At 39.6% G+C, this 26,561-nt stretch overlaps 2 protein-coding genes across 4 annotated transcripts in view; both read left to right on the top strand.

Moving 5' to 3' along the window:
- CEMIP (cell migration inducing hyaluronidase 1) overlaps nt 1-26,561 on the top strand; it is a 105,796-nt gene that overhangs the window by 6,186 nt on the left and 73,049 nt on the right. The window lies entirely within an intron of this gene.
- LOC142749750 (cell surface hyaluronidase CEMIP2-like) overlaps nt 1-26,561 on the top strand; it is an 87,066-nt gene that overhangs the window by 51,801 nt on the left and 8,704 nt on the right. For all 3 annotated transcript variants that reach the window (XM_075858151.1, XM_075858152.1, XM_075858150.1), the window contains 12 exons: nt 24-193; nt 484-693; nt 958-1,163; nt 1,349-1,418; nt 1,597-1,725; nt 1,811-1,896; nt 2,228-2,359; nt 3,188-3,223; nt 6,766-6,918; nt 8,910-9,087; nt 17,078-17,293; nt 23,979-24,187. In XM_075858151.1, coding sequence (XP_075714266.1) covers nt 24-193; nt 484-693; nt 958-1,163; nt 1,349-1,418; nt 1,597-1,725; nt 1,811-1,896; nt 2,228-2,359; nt 3,188-3,223; nt 6,766-6,918; nt 8,910-9,087; nt 17,078-17,293; nt 23,979-24,187 — 1,795 coding nt within the window. The remainder of the gene's footprint in view (nt 1-23; nt 194-483; nt 694-957; nt 1,164-1,348; nt 1,419-1,596; nt 1,726-1,810; nt 1,897-2,227; nt 2,360-3,187; nt 3,224-6,765; nt 6,919-8,909; nt 9,088-17,077; nt 17,294-23,978; nt 24,188-26,561) is intronic.

The following is a 26,561-nucleotide window of genomic DNA, read 5'->3' as shown; positions in this document are numbered from 1 at the left end:
CAGATGTGAAATCTGTTCTCCAGGTAACCCCCTGTATCAGCATGTTGGAGAAGTAATTGATGGCATTGATATGAGAGCGGAGGTTGGACTTCTCACACGGAATATTGTTATCAAGGGGGAAATGGAAGTTTCTTGTTATGGTCATAACCATTGCCAGTTCTTCAATTATGACACCTTTGGGGGCCAAATTAAGGTAAAATATAATTATCACTCCCATTCTACATCATGAATTACAATTGGATCAATTACTTAAAGCATATTCTGACATTTACATTCATGAAGTACATTAAGCCAAGTGTTGTCTTGTCACTATCTAAATACTGTTATCTTGTAATGTTCATTATAGGTACATTTTCTACAGAGAGCCATATGTGATCATGTTTGCTTTTTATTCCTTTCAATTGATACCTCTTTGTCAATAATTTGTTAGATCTTAGTTATATATTTTTTATTATGTTTTAATTTGTGTAGTTTCCTCTCTAGATCCAAAGGCACTTTACTTCAGTTCACTTGTCAGGGGTAGAGCTCACAAACATGGGGCAGCAGATATTAGGAAGTTACCCAGTCCATTTTCACATGGCTGGAGCTGTGGATGAAGAAGGTGGATACAAACTCCCAACCTACATTGATAATCTTGCCATCCATCACTGCTTTTCCAGATGCGTTGCTATACATGGAACCCATGGTCTCCTGGTATGAGTCCTACTTATTGGTTATCTGACATTTATCTACTTATTTAGCATGTCAGGCTGTTTCTCATTCCTTGTGGTCTAATTTTACAGTTACTCTTAATATCTCCTACTTGATCCGGACTTACTTTCTGTTAATCATGCCAATTCATACACATTTTATGACTGTTATCACCGTAAAGTTAGCATGTAAAATGTAGGCAATGATGGTATGGTCTCTCCTCTTTTGAATTTTTGTTCCAATACCTTTCTTCTGCTGTAATTTCAGATAAGAGATACAATAGGTTATGACACCCTTGGCCACTGCTTCTTCCTGGAAGATGGCGTAGAGCAAAAGAACACCTTCTATCATAATCTTGGACTGGTCACAAAGGCTGGCACTATCCTGCCTACTGATCGCAATGAGACCATGTGTCTGGCAATGCGGGAACATGTCTATGGAGATTATATTCCTGTGCCCAGTGCAGACTGCATGTAAGTTGTGAAATTTAATACACTTTACTTTTTTATTGGTCTAGTTTGAAGTAATTGCTATATTGGTTTGTATATATTGTATATATCATGTAATTGGGCAAAACAAAAGGAGAGCTTCAAACTACACTACATACAGGCCATCCTGTGTGTATTAGGTTGTGATTATATTTTGTTACCATTCATAGGGCTGTCAGTACATTTTGGATTTCCAACCCGAATAACAACTTAATTGGGAACGCAGCAGGTGGAGCTCAGGTGAGTAGAGGAAAATTCACCAAATAAATGAAGTAGACAGTAAAGCAAGTCAAGAGTTGCACTGTATTAGAGAATTTGAAGAGACCCAGGTTATCTAACAATGATTCATTGCCCTGATGCTTACTTTACTTGCCGTGTCATATATGTCGTTAAAAAACTTATTTGTTGGCTTCTCCAGGATGTTGGCATATGGTTCATATTTCATCGAGTCCCGTCTGGTCTTTCGGAGGGTCTGTATCCAGAGGGGAATTCAGAATTTACTCCCCTAGGAATATTCCTCAACAACAGAGTACATTCCAACTTTAAGGCAAGTCTACAGATTTTATATCCTGACATATAGTTAATTTGTAAATGTCATTTAACTTTAGTCATGAATTATTTCCTTTCTTTAGGCTGGTTTATTTATTGGGAAAGGTGTAAAGACAACAGTGGCAAGTGCAGAAAACCCTAGGGAATATCTAACAGTAGACAATGCTCGGTGAGTATACAGTCATCAGATTGCATTGGCTGGGGCAGGTGCCTTCACAGAGTAGAAACAAATAGCCTTTGTAGAATCATAAATGTAGATAAAGATATGTAGAGGTATTTGTCAGGTGTTTGTCATAATTCGACTTAAAAAATACGAAAATGTTCCATAATTATGTATAAATCTGAGATACTTATTATTGAACTTCGCTGTCTTGAGATAACAATCATGAGAGTTTATTGTTGTGGATGTTGGGGTAGATCGATTTTTATTTAATTTTCTAATGAGTTCTATTGTCTTTCCCCTTTAACATTAGGCTAAATCTGTTTTATTTGCCTTTTAGTTTCCGTCCCCACCAGGATTCAGACCCAGACAAGCCTCGAGTTCCCGCTCTCATTGATAGACTCATAGCCTTCAAGAACAATGATCATGGTGCATGGGCCAGGGGTGGTGACATCATCTTCCGGAACTCAGGGTAAGTTATTTATTAGGTGTCCTGTGAGCATATATTAACTTAATGACAACGATTTTCAAAATCAAACGCAAAGGGTCTGACCATAGCAACCAATCAGGTCAGTAAATTTCCATATTCTGTATTTAATCAGATTTATTGTTGCGTGCAACACCACTAGTTTTTATAAATCTTCCCTATTGCATCAGACACATACCATATTTAAGGTAAGGCCACCTTTCCATATACCTGCTAGATGGATGATAAAGATTAAAAGTTGATGAGAGATAACACTGTAAAGAAGGGGGTGCGCAATCTGTTTTGGTTGAAGGGCCATGTTCTCAAATTGGTCTACTTGAAGGAGCTGAAATAAAATGTTGACGTAATGTACATAGCACACTTGGGGAATATTTAGCGCTCATTTAGATTTATTTATATAAAATTAGATTTATTTATATAAAACTTTGTTGCTTTAGCATTGGGGAACAATATGGTACAAATGACTGCCGCTCCTGTTAAGGACTGTTCAGAACGGCATTGTGGGCCACATGTATCGCATTCAGCAGAGGCATTGTCATTTGGATCTGAATCTAGCCATAGCCACATTGACAAATACTTTCATCACTTGTTGTCCTGTCTGGGGTAGTAGTGTTAGAAAACTGGAAACTGGAGTAGTGTGACCAAACAGTAATAATCAAAAGGCACATTTCAATCTGATGTATCTCAGGCCAAAGTACAAGTCTAATTCTAATAAAACCTATCTTTCAATGTTTAAGTTATATCAACCCACACACCGTCATATATCTTATTGAATTTCCTTTCCCTAATGTTATGACCGTTCTGCTCTTCTAGGTTTTCAGACAATGGAATTGGACTTACACTAGCCAGGTAATAATACATTTATCAAAAGTTAATTTGTTTTGTAGGACATGTAACAGACGTGGGAAAGTTACTTCTAGTTTCTCTCATACTTGTAATAGGACTATTATGTTATCACTTTTACGCCTTATTTTCATTTCCCTACTCTAATTCTGTCATCTAGAACTTGCAAAACGCTAAAGTGTTTTCTCAAGGAAATGACCACTTTACTCTTTACATGTACACCACTCCCATCTTATTCTGTCACTTCACACATCTGGGAGATGCAACTGCCCTCCTGCTACCAAGACTTAAACATACAGCGGAGTGAGGTCTGCTCCAGGCCATGAATCACTAGTAAATGTATGCACATCTTGTTCTAGGCTTTTCTTTCCTGTAGCTAAGTCTTCTCCAACTAAGTAATACCTGGCGATAAACCAGTCATCTTCACACCTCATAATTAAATTCCTAGAAATGTGATGCTTGGTAAGGAGACTTGGGATTCCGATGGTAGTATTTCAATGTCTATGACTATTTTATAGTGGTCTGTCAGTTTTGTTACTTTGTGCTAGAGAAGCCATAGATTTGTTTGGACAGCCTAGTAATAAAATTACTGTGCATTTGTGTTACATAGCTAAATAGGCTGAAAAAACACACATGTGCATTGTCATCTAGCCCTTTTTTAAATTCTCACATAGTATCTGACATTACTACCTCTTGGGTAAGCGAGTCCATAGTTTGATCCAGGGGTGGGATTACATTTTTTTAAAACAGCTTCTCTATTTTGCCGACAAAGATATACGTGCCCACAGTCTTTCGCAGTGTGTGACGTTATAGAAAATGATTCTAATAATCAAATAAAACAATTACAGTATTCCAAATACACCATATGTTAAAGTGGACTTTAAATAACTATTTTTTCTATGTATCAGTAATATCCTAGAAACTTTCCAAGCTTATGCGGCTCCCTATCCAGAATATTTAACTGAATTTTCACACTATGTATATAATTACATAAGCATACATACCTACCTACACATTATATTACCTATTATGTATAGACTGATATGTGCACAATCAATATCCTAAACATGCTCAGCCCATTTAGTCAGGCTGTGCACTGTAAGAAGGGTGGAGGACAGTGCGGCGTGCGCAGTACACCTCGACAAATCTCCTGGTTAATGCACAGATACAGTGCCAGAACCAAGTTCAGTAAATATATACAGCACCAGAACTAAGCTCAGTACATAAATACAGTAGCAGCATCAAGCTCACTACATAAATATGGCACCAGAACCAAGCGCAGTACATATATACAGCACCAGAACAAAACTCAGTACATAAATACAGCACCAGAACAAAGCTCAGTACATATACAGCACCAGAACCAAGTTTATTACATAAATACAGCACCAGAACCATGCTCCGTACATAAATACAGCACCAGAACAAAGCTCAGTACATGAATACAACACCAGAACCAAGCTCAGTACATATATATGTATAGTACCAGCACAAATACAGCTCAGTACAGAGATCATTTGAAAATTCAGTTTAACCCCTGCCATATAAGTTTGTACGGTGTAAAACTACTCCCAGTATGGCCTTAACAATGGTAAGGTTATGCTGGAAGTTGCTGTTTCACAACAAAAAGAATGCTACCACCCATCATCTCACTGCAGATCGTACAGTGACTACAGTACTGATACAAGACAGTCATAGGGAGAATAAATATTTACATTCAATGACTCACAGGTGACGTCTTCTAAGATTTGAGTTCTTCATTTTCTCTTTTATTCTCCATTCTGTCCAGACCTCCATGACGATAACTCCTGGCCATGACCAATTTCTGCAGAGTTTGCCACTCAGATGCCTTCGTCTACTCACTTTTCCAACATTTCCGCACCTATAAACGAAGATAAAATTTTCACTATGCCCCTAAATATAATAGCACCATACACTAGCCCCTAAATATGGTAGTACCATACACTGTGCCACCGAATATAACAGTACAATACACTGTGCCCCTGAATACAATTGTGTCAAACACACACAGATCCCGCTATGGATAGTGCTATTACCAATGCCAGCTGTAGATAGTGCCACATATAGAGCCCCCTGTAGATCATGCCCCTAATTGAGCCCCCTGTAAATAGTGCCCCACATAGATCCCCTGTAAATAGTGCACCTTATAGAGCCCCTTGTACATAGTGCCCCACATAGAGCCCTCTGTAGATAGCGCCCCTCATAGAGCTCCCTGTAGATAGTGCCATTCACAATGCCCCCTGTAGGTAGTATCCCTCATAGAGCCCCCTGTAGATAGTGTCATTCACAATGCCCCTTGGAGACAGTGCCCCTCATAGAGCCCCCTGTAGATAGTGCCATTCACAATGCCCCCTGTAGATGGTGCCATTCACAATGCTCCCTGTATATAGTGCCCCACACAGAGCCCCCTGTAGATAATGCCATGCACAATGCTCCCTGTAGATAGTGCCATTGACAATGCCTCCTGTAGATAGTACCCCTCATAAAGCCCCCTATAGATAGTGCCATTCACAGTGCACCTCATAGAATGCCCATTAGAAAGTGCCCCAAACAGAACCCCCTGTAGAAAGTGCCCCAAACAGAGCCCCCTGTAGATAGTGCCATTCATAATGCCTCTTGTAGATAGTGATATTCACAATGCCCCCCTGTAGATAGTTCCACTCATGGAACCCCCTTTAGATAGTGGCCCATAAAGAGCCCCCTGTAGATAGTGCCATTCACAGTGCCCCTCATAGAATGCCCATTAGAAAGTGCCCCAAACAGAACCCCCTGTAGATAGTGGCATTCACAATGCCCCCTGTAGATAGTGATATTCACAAGGCCCCCCTGTAGATAGTTCCACTCACCAGGCCCCTGGAAATTGTGCTGCTCAAAGAGCCCCCTGTAGATAGTGTCCCTCATAGAACCCCATGTAGATAGTGCCTGACATAGAGCCCCCTGTAGACAGTGCCTTTAACACTGCCCATTGAAGAAAAAAAAAAGTTACATACTCACCTGCCCCCATTCCCACACCATCCTCCAGCGACGTTGGCCTCGTCTCTTCTGACCAGGCTTGATCCAGCAGAATGAAGCAGGCAGTGCGATTACATCATTGCGCTGCCTGCATCATTGGTGAAGAACCGAATGGCAGGACAGGGAACTGATAGTTCCTTTGCCTCGCCAGAGCTAGACTGATCAATTGTATCCGCGTCATTACAAGTGCAGGGGGACCGATTCTGGATAGCCTTTTCTACCCGGTTCCCCGAACCGGCTGTAATTTTAACAACAAGTTCAGGAGAACCGGCCGGATCTACCCCTGGTTTGAATACTTGTACTCTAAAAACTAAATCATGGGCTAGATTGTTTGTATTGACCACACATATTCTGGAAATTAGATCACCTCTAAGGCGTCTTTTTTTCCCAAGTTGAACAAGCCTGATATTTCTCACTTCTCATTGCAAGAGAGACCTCCAATCTCGTTTAATAATCTGACGTTGTTTTTTCTATCTTTATTGCCTGTATATTTTTGACAAAATATATGTTTCCAGTGATGGAACATTCCCAACTGATGAAGGATCAAGTCTGGAGATCACAGATTCCATCTTTGTAGGGGAAAGTGACAATGTGGGCTCATATGGTGGACATAACAGCTACTGGGGGCGTGCAAGATCAGGTGAACAGAGGTCGCTGCCACGGAACAAGTATGTTTCATTCATTAAATAATCACCAGTTTAATTCTTGTTTGGCGACTTAAACTAAGCAAATAATAATACTAATGCAATTCATACTACTCCACATTAAAATTGCAACACCAAAAAGGGCAAGCTGTAAGGTTATGCCAAATTGAGGCAGTAGCAGGTGTCACTAACATCTGCAAATGATCACATTTTCAAGCACCTAGATCCAATCTGTGGCATGTGGGAGGGGCATAAAAGCCAGATTGAAAGCAAAGTTTTTTATCCACATGAATCCTCAAAAATCGGATCAAGTGGCGTGGGATGATTGTGCGATGCCTCCTGTTCATCGACATGCCAGTTATCGCTACTTGTCACAAACTGGGACAGAATCCTTGAACTGAGAGGCCTTGGTTTATTACTCCGACAGATCGCTACGTGCCTAGGCTGAGATGTCAGCATTGTTCAATGTTGCATGTCCCGGAGGTTGGCAGAACAACAACAAACGGCAATGACAGCAAGAGGTGCGTGGAGACGAACCTCTGCACGGACGGATCGTCTAATTGGTAGAATGGCGCGTAGTGATCCATTCTGTACTGCAAGTGAAATTGGTCGTCACATCCCACGCTTAGGGTGGCAACCAGTGTCAAGAGAAACCATCAGAAGGTGTTTGCACGACATTGACCACATGCTACCACTCTCAAGGGCTATGATGGTGCACAGCAAGTCTGCAATGGAGGCTGGAATGGAGGTCTATCCTCTTCAGCAATGAGTCCCGCTTTTGTCTCGGACGCAATGATAGCCGGAGATTGGTCTGAAGACCACGTGGGCAATGCTATGAAGAGGCCTTCACAAGGGAACGTCACAACGGTCCTACTCCCAGGTTTATGGTGTGTGGTTGTATAATGTACTCTTCATTTCAGGTACACTAACAGCTCAGCGTTACATTGATTTGGTCATGGAACCAGTGGTACAGCCATTTCCCAAGTGTCCCAGAAGCCGTTTTTCAACAGGACAACGCCAGGCCGCATTCTGCTCGTGCTACTATGAGCAGCCTGCACGGCCTAAACATGCTAGCATGGCTTGCAGCATCTCCTGTCGAGCACATCTGGGACATTGGAAAGGGAGCTGCTAGCAGCCAATCTTTATGATTTGTGTGCCTAAGTGCATTCAGCGTGGCATAACATTCCTCAGACAACCATTAATAACCTCATTGTTAGCATTCCAATGCGTGTAAGTGTGTGTATTTCTGTGCGTGGCACTCATACTCGATACTAAATAAATCAAGATTTTTTTATCATTGGCATATCATTAACATATCTATTGATCTTGGGATTTCCACAATTCCAAAACTTTTCCTTTTTGGTGTTGCAATTTCAATGTTGAGGAGTGCATATTCATAATTTATGGTTATGCAAACTAAATTAAACTTGAGTGAGGATATTATTTTTAATTTTCATATTTTCAAAACATTTTAGCATGCTGTCCCAAGAACATCAAATTCTACCCCAATGGGGGAATTTACCAACAGGTTTACACCACTTTTATGACATCAAAATAGTTGCACATTTTGGCACATGACATGTTTGCACTGAATTTGAATTTTTAGACTTGTTCTCTTAGCACCTTTGAAAACGGGTGAGAAAAATGGATGGGGTTAAGTCTCGGAAACAGAAAACGGCGCAAATTGTTGCATAAAACCCACACCTGCTACGAGCAGGTGTAGATTTTATTTTCTATCTTTAGGACTGCCCAAGATGTGCCAAAGTTTTTAAAAGGCCTCAACGAATTTGGCGCATTTTACGTATAAAAAGCCAGTTTTAATAAATTACCCCCAATGTCTTTGTGTATGCTACTTTTTTTCTATTTATATGCCATGATTGTAATCTGTATAATAAGTAAATAAGTAAATTATTTGAGGACAATGATATGACTCATAATAGATCGGCCCCAGTTGAAAGTAACGCATGCATGATGACTAAATAAACAATGGACATTTCTCGTATCTTTCAACCTAGGACATTCCCAATTCGTGGATTTCAGATATATGATGGGCCAGTCCGACTTCTCAGGTGCACATTCAAGAAGTTTGTCCCAACTGCAGATCGACCTTCCAGTGCAATTGGATTTTCTTTAAAGAATTCCTGGCAGATCACACCTCAGAATAACATTTCTCAGGTCAAGATGGAGAGAAGTGTAAGTAAAATGTGACTAAAATTTCACGGTAGAGAGGGATAATATGTAGGAAACTCTTATTTGATGTACTGCGCTGACGTACTCCACTGGTATTGAAGGAGTTAAACATGCGGCCATCATTATCTAAGGCAGTCTGATTGTTTTCAGTGGGGTCTCTAGGTTTATGTAGGCCAGAACAAGTCTGTAAGCAGAGAGATAACATGCTGAGGAATCTGTGGTTTTTGCTGAGATCCAGTCTGATAGTTATTTGTGTTGGCAGCTGGACTCTTCAAGAAATGTATTTGGTAGCTGTGTGTGTCTTACAGGTTGCCCTGACCTTTCTTCTACGCTTGTATTCAGTTGAACCGATATCCTTTTCATTATCCATCATAAAACAGAGGTATTGTTTGAACCAGTTCAGGACTACACCCTGAAATGCCAAACCCGCTGAGTCTTGTAGGAGAAAGATATTAAGTGGAATGATGATTAACCAAATAGTGGCAGAGAAGAGGCAAGTGAAGAACAAGCCATCGTGGATTGAGTCTTGTTAAACATGCTTCGGCTGGCTATCAGAGAGTTAAGATCTATAAAACTGTACGCAAACATAAATCTTGAGAAAACTGTTCAAACAGAGTTAATGTCTATGTGGGGAGAAAGCTATGTCTACATTTCCCCACCTTAACCAAATGACCTGAATACAGTTGTAAGATGCTGACATAGGATTAGGTTCCCCACGTAGACAGCGCGCAAATCTCTCACTATAGGGATTGAGTGAGAATTAATGTGGAAAGAAGAACCAGAAAATACATATGATTCCGCGGTCATGCGGCAAAACGTTCAGGACAAAACATGTTGGCGTTTTCACTTTTCTTTAAATTGTAATATTCATGCAGCTGTTGGAGGCAGCGTCAGAGTGAATAAACTTTACTAAAAGTATCACTCAAACCGAACGGTTATGTATTACCAGGCCCTGTACTGTGTGCCAGCGATACTTATTGGCAGCAACCTGGTCCTATAGAGTGCTGCTCAGGGGTAGGATATGAGTCCGTAAACATATATTGAGGTAAACTACCACGGCACCAAAATCCATGCAAAAGATGACTTATTGTTCTCACTTTACTGTACTGTTTATCCATAATTATTTCAAATCACTTTTCACTTTCACTCCATTAAAGCCGATATTTGGGTCCCCGCAGACCGTATTTACTTTAATATCTGCAATATATGAAGATTGTTGTATGGCGATATACACAAACTTTTCACTAAGACGATTCAACTGAAGAGCCCCCAGATCTCAGCTTCCCAGAATCCATAACTTTTAGTGGGATGTTTCAGATCTAAACGTAAAGTTGTGGCTGGAGTTGCCCTTTAATGCTACTATTGAGCTGATAAGAATCAGTGCAAATATTTTCATACAGATGTAGTTGATGTTAAACATGACTTTTGAAGCATTAAATACACAGTAGCAAGAAATTTTAACTTCATTTTTTCAATGGCTTTTTCACACTGCAAGTTGTCAGAGTCAAGATAAGGATTGCTACATCTGTAAATGCAGTGTTTGTGTATGAGCCTTGTAACTTGTATACTCTAGGCTAACACAGAGTTAATACATTTCCAGCATATCATTAAAATGACGTGAGGAAGTGCAGGTGTAATAAAATACTTGTATATCAATGGAAATATTTATGTAGTAAGTATAAGTATAGAACATACATGGTGTTCCACACATTAACCCCTTAGTGACCAGCCTATTTTAGGCCCTATTTTTTCCGTTTTTCTATAGACGCATAACTGTTTTTATTTTTCCGTCGACATAGCTGTATGAGGACTTGTTTTTTGCAGGATTAGTTGTACTTTTGAAATAGCACCATTTTGGGGAACATATCATTTTTTGATTAACTTTTATTAACTTTTTTTAAGAGAGAATAGAAAAAAAACCTGAAATTCCACCATTGTTCTTTGCGTTTTAAATTGACGCCGTTCACTGTGCGGCATAAATAACACATTACCTTTATTCTATGGGTCGGTACAATTACGATGATACCACATATGTATAGGTTTTTTATGTTTTACGACTTTTGCACAAAAATTATTTATTTTTGCATCGTCGCTTTCCAAGAGCCGTAATTTTTTTATTTTTCCGTCAATGTAGTGATTTTTTTGGGCTTGTTTTTTTACAGGACGAGACGTAGTTTTGATTGGTACTGTTTTGGGGTACATGGGACTTATTGATTAACTTTTATTACTTTTTTGGGGGGCAATGGAAAAAAATTGCAATTTCGCCATTGTTTTTTGTGTTTTTTTTTACGGTGTTCACCTTGCGGTTTAAATTACATATTAACTTTATTGTGTGAGTCATTACGGCCGCGGTGATACCATATATGTGTACTTTTATTTCTTTTTTACACTTTTACTAAATAAAACCAATTTTTATGGAAAAAAATGGTTTTATTTATTTTTTTACTGTCATTTTTATTAATAATTTTTATTTCACATTTATTACTTATTTTTTTAGTCCCACTAGGGGACTTTACTATGCGATCTTTAGATCGCTGCTATAATGCTTTGGTATACTTAGTATGCCAAAGCATTATTTCCTGCCAATGTAAATCTGACAGGCAATCTGTTAGGACGTGCCTCCTGCGCGTCCTAATAGGCATATGTCCAGGGCAGACTTGGGGGCTTTTATCAAGCCCCCGGCTGCCATGACACCCCATCAGAAACCCGCGATTGCATTTGCAGGCCGCCGATGGGTGACAGAGGGAGCTCCCCCCCTCTGTAAACAAGTTAAATGCCGCGGTTGCTATTGACCGCAGCATTTAACTGGTTAAATGGCCGCAAGCTAAGTAAACTTCAATTGAGGCCGTTGGAGCGGGAGCCCGGCTGTTATCAGACAACCGTGCCCCGGCTCAAGCTTGCACGGGACACCCGTGCAGGACTTAGGCTGGGCTGCCATGAAAAGTCGACGGCCTAGCCTAAGGCCCCTTAGTGACCACCGTAAAAAGGCGTATTGGTGGTCACTAAGGGGTAAAGGGAAAAGAAATTCATACTCCAGTCTTAAACTAAAGTATGTCAAAGTGAAATGCACCAAATTTATTAAGACACACAAGCCTCTTAAAAAATTTGGCGCATCTTGGGCAGTCAAAGAAAAAAAATTACATCTATGGCTACTATAATAGGCGTAGATTTGCGTTACTATTTGTGCTATTTTCTGTCTGTAAAGGGCAACTAAACTTTCAGAAGACTTCTGACATGTCATAGTGACATATTGTATAAAGACATTTAGGCATCATTTACATGACCGTGATATACGTCCGTGCGACGCGCATGCTTTTCACGCGGGTCGCACGGACCTATACAAGTCTATGGGCCAGTGCGCAAAACGCACACGCTCGTGTAAATCAGGCCTTACACAGCACTCACTGCATCAGGAACTCCCCATTCAAAGGCATGCAGGATGCATATTCCATGTCCAGAACATTCCTTAACTGATACAAAAACTTCAGGACAGCATCCATATGGCAAAAAGTAGTAGTGTTTATTAACGCATCCAAAATATATAAATGATAAAGGCTACGTTTCGACCCCGCTGGAGTTTTCATGGGTGGGGGTCTGAGCACTTAGACCCCCACCGATCGCTAAAACGAAACTGCAGAAGCACTTGGGCGAGCTACCTCGTGGTAACGGTGTACGGACTCAATAGAAAGTCTATCGGCCCGTACACCAACTGCTCGGCTTTCCGAAAAAAGTGCTCGCCCAAGTGCTTCTGCCGGTTCATTTTAGCAATCGGGGGGGGGTCTCAGTGCTCGGACCCCCACCGATCAAAACTTCTGACATGTCACTATGACATGTCAGAAGTTTTCTGAAAGTTTAGCTACCCTTTAACCCCTTCCCACCGCCGCCTTTTTTCTGATTTTTATTTTTTCCTCCCCACTTTCCAAAATCCATTTTTCCGTTGATGAAACCATATGAGGGCTTGATTTTTGCAGGACGACTTGTCGTTTTTCATGCCACCATTTATTGTTCCATATAATGTACTAGGAAACTGGAAAAAAAATAGTGATTCTTCCAATTTTTGGGGGATTTAGTTTTTACAACGTTCACCATGCGGTAAAAACGACATGTTAACGTTATTCTGCGTGTCAATACGATTAAGGCGATACCAAATTTCTAAAGTATTTTTTTATGTTTTACTACATTTACAAGGAAAGAACAAATTGTTTTTTGTCACCATATTCTGAGAGCCATAACTTTTTTATTTTTCCATCGATTGAGCGGTATGAGGGTTTATTTTTTTGCAGGACGAGCTGTAGTTTCTATTAGTTCCACTTTGGGGTACATGAGCCTTATTGATCACTTTTTATTCCATTTTTTGTCAGAGATGAGGTGACCAAAAACAGATTCTGGTGTTTTAATTTTTCTTACGGCGTTCACAGTGCATGTTAAATAATGTTAAAATGTGATAGCTCGGACTTTTACGGATGCAGCGATACCAGTTGTGTTCATTTTTAAGTTTTCTTACATCTCTTTTAGGGAAAAATGGGAAAAGTTATTTTTTTTAACTTTTAATATTTTTATTTTTCTATATATATATTTTTTTTAATTAACTGTTTTTAACTTTTTTTTAGTAGTCCACTCAGGGGACTTGAAACGTTGATCATTGAATCGCTTGATATACTACGGCAGAGCTTCATTAGCCCCCAGGCAGCCATGACGACCATCGGTATCCCGCAATCGTATCGCAGGGCGGCCGATGGCACGTCAGAGGGGGTCACGCCCGACCATTCTAACGGCTTAGATGCCACGCTCGTTTCATACTTCCCAACCCGACCTCTGCCGTATATATACGACGAAAATCATAAATTTATCAGAAAATTGCTCGCCCTGTCCCACCTGGTTAACCCCACCCACTTTTAAACAATGTCGAGAGAAGCGAAAAGTCAAAATGTTTGCTCACGTATGACATGTCTCAAAATGTGCAACTTTTTTATGCCAGAAAAGTGTTTTAAAGCTGATAGAAAATACCCTCAACTGACATTTATTTGTTCTGAAAAAGCATTTTGAATAAGTATTTTATTGCGTTTTATAAAGCGCGAAAATATTATACATGATGGTCAATGCACAGCTCTGGGGGTCTATTACATTTTGTACATATTGGCATCAGATAAGAGTCAGATCACTCCCTGCCCCTCGTATCTTACCATACAGTAGGTATGATTGCAGATGTCTACACATCCATTTATCCATTCTTTAAAAAGAAATGGCTTTTTGGCAAGTGCCATTCCAGTTTGCTGTGTCATTTTTATCATCACACTGAACATCATGTACAATTCCAAAAATAGAAATGGTTGTCTGTTTTGTTTCTTATTATTCGACATTTTCTGTAATAAACAAGACGATTTATTTTGTAAGCTTAGGAGCTGAGGGAAGAATTGTGTAATATGATCAGTGAGTGTTTCTGTGCTTCTTTTGCGACCATGCATTTATATCATGATACACAACAATGTGACAGACAATTGGATGGATAGAATTCACAGCATAATAGCTTTGCTGGTATCGCTAGTGTCTTGTTTTTGAAAGTACGTGTAATGTTAAAATAATATACTGATAGTGATCTCATGTTGTGTTACATATAGCAACTAAAGTCATATGATAGCTAGTAGCTCAATTACATATGGAATCACTATTGCAAGGGTTTCAATTATACACCATAATACAAATGAATGGCTGTGGGGAATTCAAATGTCAGCAGCAGAGTGCAAGATGCCATAAACCGCATATACCCGCCTTCTGCCATGGCTACAAGGTATTTGAATCCCTCCCAGCCATCCTGCTGTATTGTAGGAACAATCCATTGGTAATTGGAACAATAAGACTGTGTAGCAACGTTATATTTACACAATTCCGACATATTTTAATATATTATATATATATATATATATATATATATATATATATATATATATACATATATATATATATATATATATATATATATATATATATTTATTTATTTATTTATTTTTAAATACAATCTTAAAATCAGTGGGAAAACATACAATTCATTGCACAAAATAGTAATTGCATAAAAATGTAGCATATATTTTGTAAAAAAAAAAAACAACATTTTATGATCTACAGATGATGTCTGTGAGGAGACAGTGGTACTTTAATTAAGGCTATGTTTTAAATTTTAAACTAGTGGGTACTAAGAGTTCTAAATGCATAACATCCAAAACCAGGTGTTAGTTTAGGGGGACTGTATCCTGTGCCAGACAGCCCAAAAGGACGTTTGGCAGGAGCATTATGAGAGATCTGTCTGTCAGCTGCTCTCAGCCAATCGTCGGAACTAGTGCGAGTTTTTAGCACCCGCTGGTTTAACGTTTGATAGATGCCCTTGTTTAAAGTGCCTTTGTCTCATGATAGAGATGATTTAAATACGATTTCTACCTAAAAAAAATAAAAATATTAGACCATACCATGTGACATCTGAGTATTAAAAAGAATAGCTCAACCATTTACATTTATGGTGTTTTCCGATGAATGACTTTTATGAACTATCCACTGGTCTACGGTCATGGCAGTGTAGGTTCTATATCCTGTGTTTGCCCTGTCAATCGACATTTAAACTCATAGGAGATATGGAAATAGCAGAACACCTGTTCTTGGGATCGGTGGTTGTCCAAGCACCCAGATATCAACTTTTATGGCATATCCAGTTGTAATAATCATAAGTTGGAAGACCCCTTTGAATAACAAATGTAGTTTTGGAGATTTCCTGTTCTTTTTTCCATTTAGTATGTTTGAAGTTCCCTCCGGTCTGACAAAGTACACAAACATTTATTGAGCTATCATATGTTACCTATGTACCAGAAGCGCTCAAATGTTTTTCTTTCTGCTTTATATACTGGAATATGCTGGATTGTACCAGGCAGCTCAGAAGTGAATCCAGATGAAGTATCACTTTCCTGGCAGCAGCAGTGTTTTCAAGTGTCAATGTTTGAAAAAATAGAACAGCTTTTATTTAGTCATAGATAGCAAGGATGTGTTGCATGTTTTTTTTTTTACAATACTAAAGACATACAGCAAATATGCGCAGAATGCCTTCTTAATTATCTACTTTATCAATCCAAGTTACTTATTGTATTTCTCTGGCCTCCACAATGCTTATCAGAACACATCTGCAAAATGGATGCTATTCTGAGCAACGGCCTTACTTATTTGCTGCAGATGTGCTGCTATGATTTTAGCAGATGATAAATATTTCTTATAATCCACATATTAATCACGGCGCAAGTTGTAGATGGTTTATTGGATGTCGTGAACAGTTGAGTCTGCGCTAGATTAACAAACACTTTAAAGGAACACTAAACCTAGATATGAATGATAAAAGTAAACAGGAAAAACCTTGCTCGCAGTGTTTGTCAATCTGCAGGATCTCTTGCATGTTCCTGTAACAAACAGGCTTGTAGAAGGGGTTAATTTCCTGCTGATCTGTTCTATTTTCAGCTGTTGAACGTCTGAGGAGGTTATTTGGTGTGGGTTAACAATCTTTGTGGCTTACTGCAGTCAGGGCAAAGGGCGGAGGCTCCTGCTGCAGCCAGTTGTCTTACAGCCAGACACAGGATTGTGAAAAGGAGGTAGGAAATGGGCAGGGGTGTAACTATAGAGGGTGCAAAGGTGCCTGGGGGTGGCCCCAAAGACCCCTCTGCCACATAAGAAGACACCAGTATTATAAATGGCACATATTTTGCATTGGGGTCCAGGAGCTTCAAATTGTGCCTCTGTTAATGGCTGATCTCCTGTAACACATATAAGAAAATGTCTTTATATATTTCTGAGTATTAAGTGAAACATGAAATAAAATAGGAACAAAGGAAAATAGATAAAGGGAAGAATTGCTGGGATATTTTTAAATACATTTTTGTACATTTTGTATGTTTAGTGTTCCTATAAAATGACAATATCATCTGGCAGTACTATCGTTCAACTATTTCCCTTTCTTATTCAGGTTGGCCTCAAAGTATTCTTCGGTCGCCCAGGGCAGTGGTTTGGCTCTAATGACTATGATGGTGACAAGGTGTCAGTCTTCCACGACTTGGATGGCTCAATAACCGGGTATCCTGATTCTTTTGTTGGGCGAGCAAATAATTATCTTCTGCGTCATCCAGGATGTCTTACAGTGCCACAATGGAATGGTGTAATATGCACCGGCAGATATGCACAGGTTGGTCCAAGATTTATCAAAGGATTTTTGTTAAAACCCACTTCTGTCACTATGTATATTTTTTGTCATATCATATTTGTTAGATGTAAACACTTATTCTAGCGAAGTAATTTCAGATTATAAGAGCTATGTTGATCACATACGTTAATCATGCCAGGTTTGTATTATTCTCCCTACGTATCCATATAAAATGTGTTTGTTTCCTTACCTTGGTCAAGTAATATTGAGTATAGTGAAGTGCAATTATAGTGTCTTAATATATCCCTAAAATCAGGTTTATGGTTATGTAGACTGTAATAGTCATTATCAGATACAGATCCCAGGACCTTCACAACAGTGAATCATACGAGACAGCTGTGATTATTCCAAAAACTAAAATTCCCTATTGGTTACTGTGGCTTTTTCCATGGCTGTACTTCAATAGGATCATAATCATTCTATAAGCTAAATAGGTATAAAAAAAAAGACTTGCTCTTCTATATCCCGTTATACATTGATCTATCATTGGTACAATGTTGATTTTTGTAATGCATTTAGTGGGAATGAGTGGGATAGTCATCACCACAAAGACCAGTATATAAATCTAAAATCACGCATTTTATTGCAGAATTTTTCTACCATTGCTATTTATATAACCAAACTACTCCATCAAACATTGCCCTATTAGAAATATCTTGTGCACATTCCCACAGTCATAAGTTAAGCCTAGCTCATGTGTCTTATTTGACTTCTAAACCATTTTGCTGCCCAGTAAGTGCCAGCAGGTCACTGCTGCTTACCATTATTAGCATTTATATTTAGTGCCAGGAGTTGGCTTGTGGGAACATCTACATTAGAGAATAGACTGTAATTTCAATACAATATATTGGAAGCTGTTTTGTGATCCAGATTATTATTCAGTCTGTTAGTTCACTAGAAATTGATGACGGTATGACCCATGGATGAACTAGTTCATAAGAAATTGTTAGAATTGGCCTATAACAAAGCTGTGAGTTTAATTCATGGGAAATTAAAAGGAACATTCCAATGCTAAAATAATAAAACGGTATCCAGACTTGAAACTGTCAAGTGCATGCCAAATTCACAGTCTTCAATTATATGCTTGCCCCATAGACACGTACATACTGTATACTGCTGTATACTTTCTATACGACTCTTATACCCGAAATGCAATATGAATAGAGCCTTACATTTGGAGGAAATATACATAAATATAAATCCACCAGTACACAGAATACATCATCTATACAGCAAAGCTTTTGTACCATTTTCTTAACTAGATAGAAAAGTACCTCCTTCCTAACATGATAACATGCTGTGTATTTTACACATAATTAAATCTACTTAGTAAACCTGAGAGAACCCATTATAAGTCAGTGGGATCCATTTCAAAATCGTCATAACGGTCATGGCTCTATTGAGGATGCAAGCCATGACGTGTGAACAGATCCTAACAGTGCAAAAAACTCTTTAGGGTATATTCACACATTGAGGTCATATGGCTTTTGCTGCAATTGTTCAAACTAACGTCAAACACTGCGATATGACTGCAATGTGTGAATATACCCTAAGGGCCCATTCACACGAACGTCCGTGTGCTGCGCATGGAAATCACGTGCAGCACACGGACCCATTGATTTTACTGGGGCCGTTCACACATGCGTGAGTGTTCACACAGTGAGAGTCCACTGCGTGAAACTCACTGCATGTCCTGTATTGGTGGGTTTTCACGCACCTACGTGCCCATTGAAGTCAATAGGTGCGTGAAAACCAAGCACCGCACACGGATGCACATGCGTGTGCGGTGCGTGATTAGTGCATCAATTCAATTGAAAATAATAATTTTTTTTTTAAAAATGTGCTTTGTGAGTGCGTGAGTTCTTCCCCCCCACCTTCATTCAAATGCATTCTTTTTGCAATGACTTTTGCAATTACGGCAAAAATTGTGCAGTTTTGCTGCGATTTTCATAACAGCAAAGAGGCTGCCATAAACATGAAGCCGAGTTTAAACGTCATGTATCTGTTGCGGAATCTGCACAGAAATTATGCAACAAGTACAGTACAACAAAGGTGAATATAGTTTTAACAAACCCCATCCACATACAGCGAAGAAACCTACAGCAGATTCTAGACATGCTGTGGATTCTCAAATCATCAGCATGCTCTATTTATTGCGAAATGCCCGGATTTTCACCGTGGATTAAATTCATTGCAAAGCAATAAGTGAAATCCGCGGCGAACATATTATTGGTGCGAATTTGTAGGCGGTTCAACAGCGTAATATTCATGTGTAAATCCGGCTTTTAAGAGGACCCTTCATCTGCCAAAAAAACTGCAGTTGACATCTCGGTTATATTTCAGGCGCCTCCCAGATTCTGATGCTTTTTATTTTTTTTTCTTCTAGCCCTCACCGTTCCTCACTGTCCCATATGAAATGAGGCCTTTGACTGTCAAGTGGGAGCGGTTACCCCTTATCAAGTGACAGGTGTTACCCGCCCACTTGACAGTCAAGGCCTTATTTGCATATCGGGCACCAAAACTAACGGTACTGATATCTCAGCAACGGTGGGGGCTAAAAGAAAAAGTGGCAGAATCTGTGAGGGGTCTGCAATCTAACGGAGATGCCAATTGCAATTTTTTGGGCAGATAACAGGTTCCCTTTAGAGTATGTAAGTTTGTGTATTTAGTTGTGAGCATTTAAAGGTATGTGAGCGTGTATAATATGAAGCCATTATTAACATATACAGGATATGGTGGTATTTTCTGCTTTTACAGTATGTGGTGACATCATCTGTGTGCACTAGTATATGGTAGGTTCTTCCAAGGTTCCATACTTACAGCATAAGTAGGGAGTGAAAGCAACCTAATCAAATTTTGCTGGATTACAGTATATTTAGCCAGTGAGTCAGTGGGCACAAACTGTTATTGGTGGATGCTCATCCTACCCAGCCTCCTAGATTGTATCCCAAGTTCTACATTATCCTAATAATGTGGGCCTACAAAGATTAATTAATTAATCTATTTATGCCTATTTATTACATTGAAAAATATGGAAATCTCCTGTGCCACTTTTTTTTTTACACTACTGTGCAACTCATTTACTAACAATCTGTGATCTGGCATTGCATGGAGGTAAAGATACATATCCCCCACATTACATGCCTATGTATACACACATTCAAAATACAGTAAATAGGTAGATAGATAGATGGATGGATGGATGGATGGATGGATGGATGGATGGATGGATAGATGGATTAGATAGATAGATAGAAAAGTGCAGGTGCTGCACATGGCAACTATTCAGGTCGCTTCTATCATTTGCTATCGGCATAGGGCCATATGGCTACTCTGGGTCACCCCTGTGGCTCACTGTTGACAACAATAAAACGGTCTACATATATCATAAGGAAGAACATAATGCTAGCAGTGTGCATCACATTATATAACATGAAGCATAAAAAACAAAAAAGTCACGAGGTGGAGTTGTTCCCGTGATGCACACTGATAGCATTATGTTGTTTACTTTATGTAAATACTTTGTTGTTATCAACAGTGAATCATTTTCAAGAGCCACAGGGGTTAATAATTGTCATTACAGAACATAAAGATCCTAAATCCAGACTTTTAGCCAGCTACTAATAAAATATATTCCGACTACCAGGAAAGTCTTCTTAGTAATGCTGTGCATTACAGGTGAAAGCAAGGGAGGAATCCAGGCTGCTATGCCACGGGACATTACACACATGCTCTACATGTCCTCTCTGCTGCTATGCCACGGGACATTACACACATGCTCTACGTGTCCTCTCTGCTGCTATGCCACGGGACATTACACACATGCTCTACGTGTCCTCTCTGCTGCTATGCCACGGGACATTACACACATGCTCTACGTGTCCTCTCTGCTGCTATGCCACGGGACATTACACACATGCTCTACGTGTCCTCTCTGCTGCTATGCCACGGGACATTACACACATGCTCTACGTGTCCTCTCTGCTGCTATGCCACGGGACATTACACACATGCTCTACGTGTCCTCTCTGCTGCTATGCCACGGGACATTACACACATGCTCTACGTGTCCTCTCTGCTGCTATGCCACGGGACATTACACACATGCTCTACGTGTCCTCTCTGCTGCTATGCCACGGGACATTACACACATGCTCTACGTGTCCTCTCTGCTGCTATGCCACGGGACATTACACACATGCTCTACGTGTCCTCTCTGCTGCTATGCCACGGGACATTACACACATGCTCTACGTGTCCTCTCTGCTGCTATACATTGTAAATCAGTTTTGCTCTGTTTCTCTGACGACAATAACACCAGGTTGCATTCCTTCTAGGGGTGTAGATTATGTGTTTTTCCCATACCTTAGTTTTTCACATTGTGTATCTCTGGTTCATTCGTTTTGATCTTAGACAATTCTCTAACGTACCTTGTGTTACACCCAGAACAATTATCATTTTCTTGACAGGTTTTCCCATGAATTCATGCACAGAATAAAACTACATCTATCAGGGTTCCATATTTACTTAAACCTTTCTGTTTATTAACCCTGCATGTAACACTATTTTACCCATATACCCCATTGTAAATAAAACATATCCCCCATTGTAAATAAAACATATACCCCATTGTAAAGCTTTTTTTTTTTTTTTTACTATGCACCTATATATAAATTTGCCTCCATAAAGTTCTGTGTTGTATTATTGCAATATTTTATCTTTGTTAGCAGGGCGGAACTTTTTTGTGGTTTGCAGCAGTGAAATTAACTTAAAATGCATCTGATGGTCTGGTTAACAGGTCAACATTGTAGAGCATCCCAGCATTTTTCCTCTGAATATTGAATTATTTATTAAATCTTGAATCTATTAAAACAGGGTCACTGGGTTGGTTCCCCTATGCTAAAGAGTGATTCATTTATTCGGCAGAAACCAGATTGTAGAAGACAATGCTTATTTCCATTTAATAGACCTATGATGTGTGATTTGGCTTGTAGACTCCCTCCTCACAATCCTCTTACCACCTCAGCACAGATTAATGTCATCTGTGGACATGTAACAATAGATTATATATAAAAAATATATACATCGCTGTAAGTACAAACAAACGGTAGACTATAGATTATACAACAAAACATGTGGGGAATTTCACCAATATCAAGGGTAATGCATAGAATCTTATAAATTGTCCATAATCTTTGCATAATATTTGGAAAAGTGGATGATAGCCAATATAGTCACCATTACAAATCACACTATTCTGTCACCCGCAGTCCTGAATAGCAAAATCTGGTATCATTTTCAATTGAGTATCTGTGGAGAGCTAGATAGCAACCCGGATGAGAACTATAATAGCTGCCATACTGGTTTCCGAAATGTATTTATTTTCTGAGGAGTATTCTAAATATATTTAAAATGTGCAGCTCAGTTTATTATTCTTAATGTTTATTTTCAACCTGTAAAAACATATTATATTGTAAATAGTTTTTACAAATTATGCTGTTATCTCTAAGGCCTATTCACATCAGCATCAGGTTCCGTTAGACCTTTCCATCGGAGGAACCCATGAACGGAAAAGCAAACGGAAATCATAGTTTCTGTTTGCACTACCATTGATTTCAATGGTAATGCTTCCGTAGCAAATGGTTTCTGTTTGTTTACGTTACGTAAACTTTCAGGTTTTTTTACGGAATCAATAGCGCAGTTGACTACGCTATTGTTTTCGCTAAAACAATATGGAACAAACGGAGACCATTTGCAATGGGAGCATTACCATTGAAATCAATGGTAGTGCAAACAGAAGCTATGGTTTCCGTTTGCCTTTCCGTTCATGGATTCCTCCGACAGAAAGGTCTAAAGGAACCCATGAACTGAACCCGACGCTGATGTGAACGAGGCCTTACATTTTACCAATTCTTACTTTTATTATCTTGGTAACTTGGCTGTTGCAAATATGTAAACATAATAACCATAAAACACAGCGCGTAGACAATGATTTGGAATAGAAAAGCACAAAATTGGGCCCACACATGCATCAGATTTTTTTTTATTTGTGGGCCTGGCTGAAAATGGGGTCTTATTTATAATGCATGTGCAACATATTCTATTTAGACCAAAACAATCGGCCATGTGATGCTAGGTCTGAGCTTTCATTCGTTTTTCTACGCACTGTCATTGTAAGATTTCATTTATTGTGTGCCAAGTTAACATACTAGTTGTATTTTGCCCTCATAGGTATGTGTGAAAGAAATGTTGATAGGTTAGCTCTGCATAATACTGCTGCCCTGTGCTGCAGTGCACTATATCCTGTACCTCATGGTGGGTACATTCCAATACATAGTATCACTCAACTCCATGTACCATTTCTGTACATTTTGGGCTCATATCCAATACAACCTGTACCATTTTCTGCAAATCGATACTGGCAAATCCCCAATGTCTTGCTATGTGTTGTAAACACATTCTACAAGATGTTCTTACTCCTTTCCTTATTTCCATGAAAGTTACTGGAAATAATAAGGTATTTTATTATTTAGGTTGGCACAACCTAATTGGTTTAGCACAAGCTCTGAACGTTTATTAAAGGGAAATATTATCAGGAAATATTTATTGAAACCACATGTTTCCATTGCTTGACTCTAACTTCTGTTTCTCCCCTGTTAAACTACAGCTGTATATCCAGGCCAGGCGCCCTGAGAACCTGACAATATTGGTGGCCAGAGCTGCTTATCCTTCACACCCATTGAGACTTGTGGGTGTTAATAAGGGAGCGCCATATCAGCAGTACCAGCCAGTGGTGATGTTACAACAAGCCTATACCATCCGATGGGAAGGACAATCACCTAGAGAAATCATACTGTATCCGATCAACTTCAACAGGTGCCAAATACATTTACCTTCTGTTTTACCCTCAGTAACTCTTTTAGATTATTCTCTTAAGGATTCAGGTAAGATGAATGTCTAATCATCATCAACAAGATATCCTTGTTTCCAGCTACCTCCTTAGTTTTGTTGTTGTTTTCTATTCATACATATAGTACTGGATTTACATCTCAGGAGCCTGTAGACACAAAATGTACAAAATGTATGGTTCCTTAGACTCTACCCATTAAGTAGGCCATGTCTTAAAGGGGTTGTCCAGTGAATACAAATTATTTTTAAACCAGCTCACAATGGTGTGAACCATTAAAAAAAGAAATGCTCATCTCACCGATTCCCCGCTGCTACCGTACCGATAATGCCCAGTACCCTGCCAGTGTCTACTTCCTGCTGAAGCAATGATGTCCCAACACAGGGACATGTGGTCACTGCAGCCAATTACTGGGGGTAGCGGGTAACTGCTGCGGCCAGTGATTGACTGCAGCGATCACACGTGCACACCATTGTGAGCTGGTTTAAGTCATGTATCTTTTAAAATGTTTGTTTGCTATAACTAAATATAGCAGAACATTGCGATGCGCTTCTCACAACGTCTAGCACTCTTTGCAGCCTCCCCTAACATACAGATACACTTCATTTACATCTGAATATTCAATGTTCAGTGTATTTAAATGTAAATGTTCTCTTTGGCAGATACCCTTCCCCCAGGGATTCTTATAGGCACAGTGACCGGCCTACTGTGCCTAAAGGTAAATTCAGTCCTGCATATATATCCTTGAGACTACTAAAGTACTACCACTACTTGGAATAGGTTGAATTTGCATCCAGGCCATATGCCACGTGTTGCCCAAAGGCTCCACACATAAGTCATTTACTTTTGTAGAGTATGTATCAGGCCAAGAACGTACATTAAGAATTGAAAAAGTTTATGAGGATTGCACATGGTCCTCAGTGACGGAACTAAAATCCTACTTCATATGAGAGAAGCAATTTTAGCCTAATCATAGCGATACTTCCTACAGTGTACTTTACACTTTAAGGCTATGTACACCTTTGAAAACATTGTTGTTTTTTTTTTTTTTAATAATAAAACCGTGTATCAGTGTGATTGGTGCAACTTTGTAATTCCATTTTATTAAAATTATTTTCGCTTTCTGAGATATAGCTGCTTTGTATTCTGTATACGTCAGGTCAGCGGCACTGACCGATTCAGTGTCAGCGGGTCCTGCAGTTCTCTGACACACAGGATTGAGCTGTTATGGATCACTTCTAAGGCTTCGTTCACATCTGCGTCGGGGTGACGTTTATGGGTTCTATCAGACATTTCCGTCGGAGGAACCCATGAACGGAACCAAACGGAAATCATAGCTTTCCGTTTGAATTACCATTGAGTTCAATGGTAACGCTTCCATTGCTAATGGTTTCTGTTTGTCTCCGTTCTGTAAGGTTTCAGTTTTTTCACGGAATCAATAGTGCAGTCGACTACGCTATTGATTCCACAGAAAAATGGAAACCTTGCGTAAACCGTGTGGCACAGAGGCAAACAGAAACCATTAGCAACTGAAGCGTTACCATTAAAGTCAATGGTAATGCAAACGGAAAGCTATGGTTTCCGTTTGGTTGCCGTTCATGGGCTCCCATGACGGAAAAGTCTGACGAAGCCCGGCACAGATGTGATCAAAGCCTAAGTTCACAACTTAAGGGCGGATTTACACGAACGCGACATACGTCCGTGCCACCCGCGTGTTTTTCACGCGTGTCGCACGGACCTATGCAAGTCTATGGGGCAGTGCAGACTGTCCGTGATTTTTGCGCAGCGTGAGTCCGCTGCGTAGAACTCACGACAGGTCCTATGTTTCTGCGTTTTTCATGCATCAGGCACCCATTGAAGTCAATGGGTGCGTAAAAATCACGCGCACCACACGGAAGCACTTCCGTGGGACGCGCGTTATTCGCGCAACAGCAGTCAAAAGTATGTTTGGAAACAGAAAAGCACCACGTGCTTTTCTGTTTACAAACATCCAAACGGAGTGTCATAATGATGGCGGCTGCGCGAAAATCACGCAGCCGCACATCCTATGTGATGACACACGGAGCTGTTAAGTGCCTTTTGCGCACGCCAAACACAGCGTTTTTTTTGTGCGCAAAAACACACACGCTCGTGTAAATCCACCCTTAATGTGATCGATAACAGGTGGATTCTGTGTCTCCCGCTATCACTGAACCTGTCGGTGCCGCTGACCTGACGGAAGTTTCAGTGTACAATACAGCTGCTCTGTATACAGGATACAAAGCAGCTGTATCACAAAAAGTAAAAATAATTTTTAATAAAATATAATTGCACTGATAAACATTTTTATTGGGAAAAAAAACG

The sequence above is a fragment of the Rhinoderma darwinii genome, chromosome 3 (genome assembly GCF_050947455.1).
Source record: "Rhinoderma darwinii isolate aRhiDar2 chromosome 3, aRhiDar2.hap1, whole genome shotgun sequence".
Lineage (NCBI taxonomy): Eukaryota > Metazoa > Chordata > Amphibia > Anura > Rhinodermatidae > Rhinoderma > Rhinoderma darwinii.
This window is presented reverse-complemented; position numbering and strand designations above follow the sequence as displayed.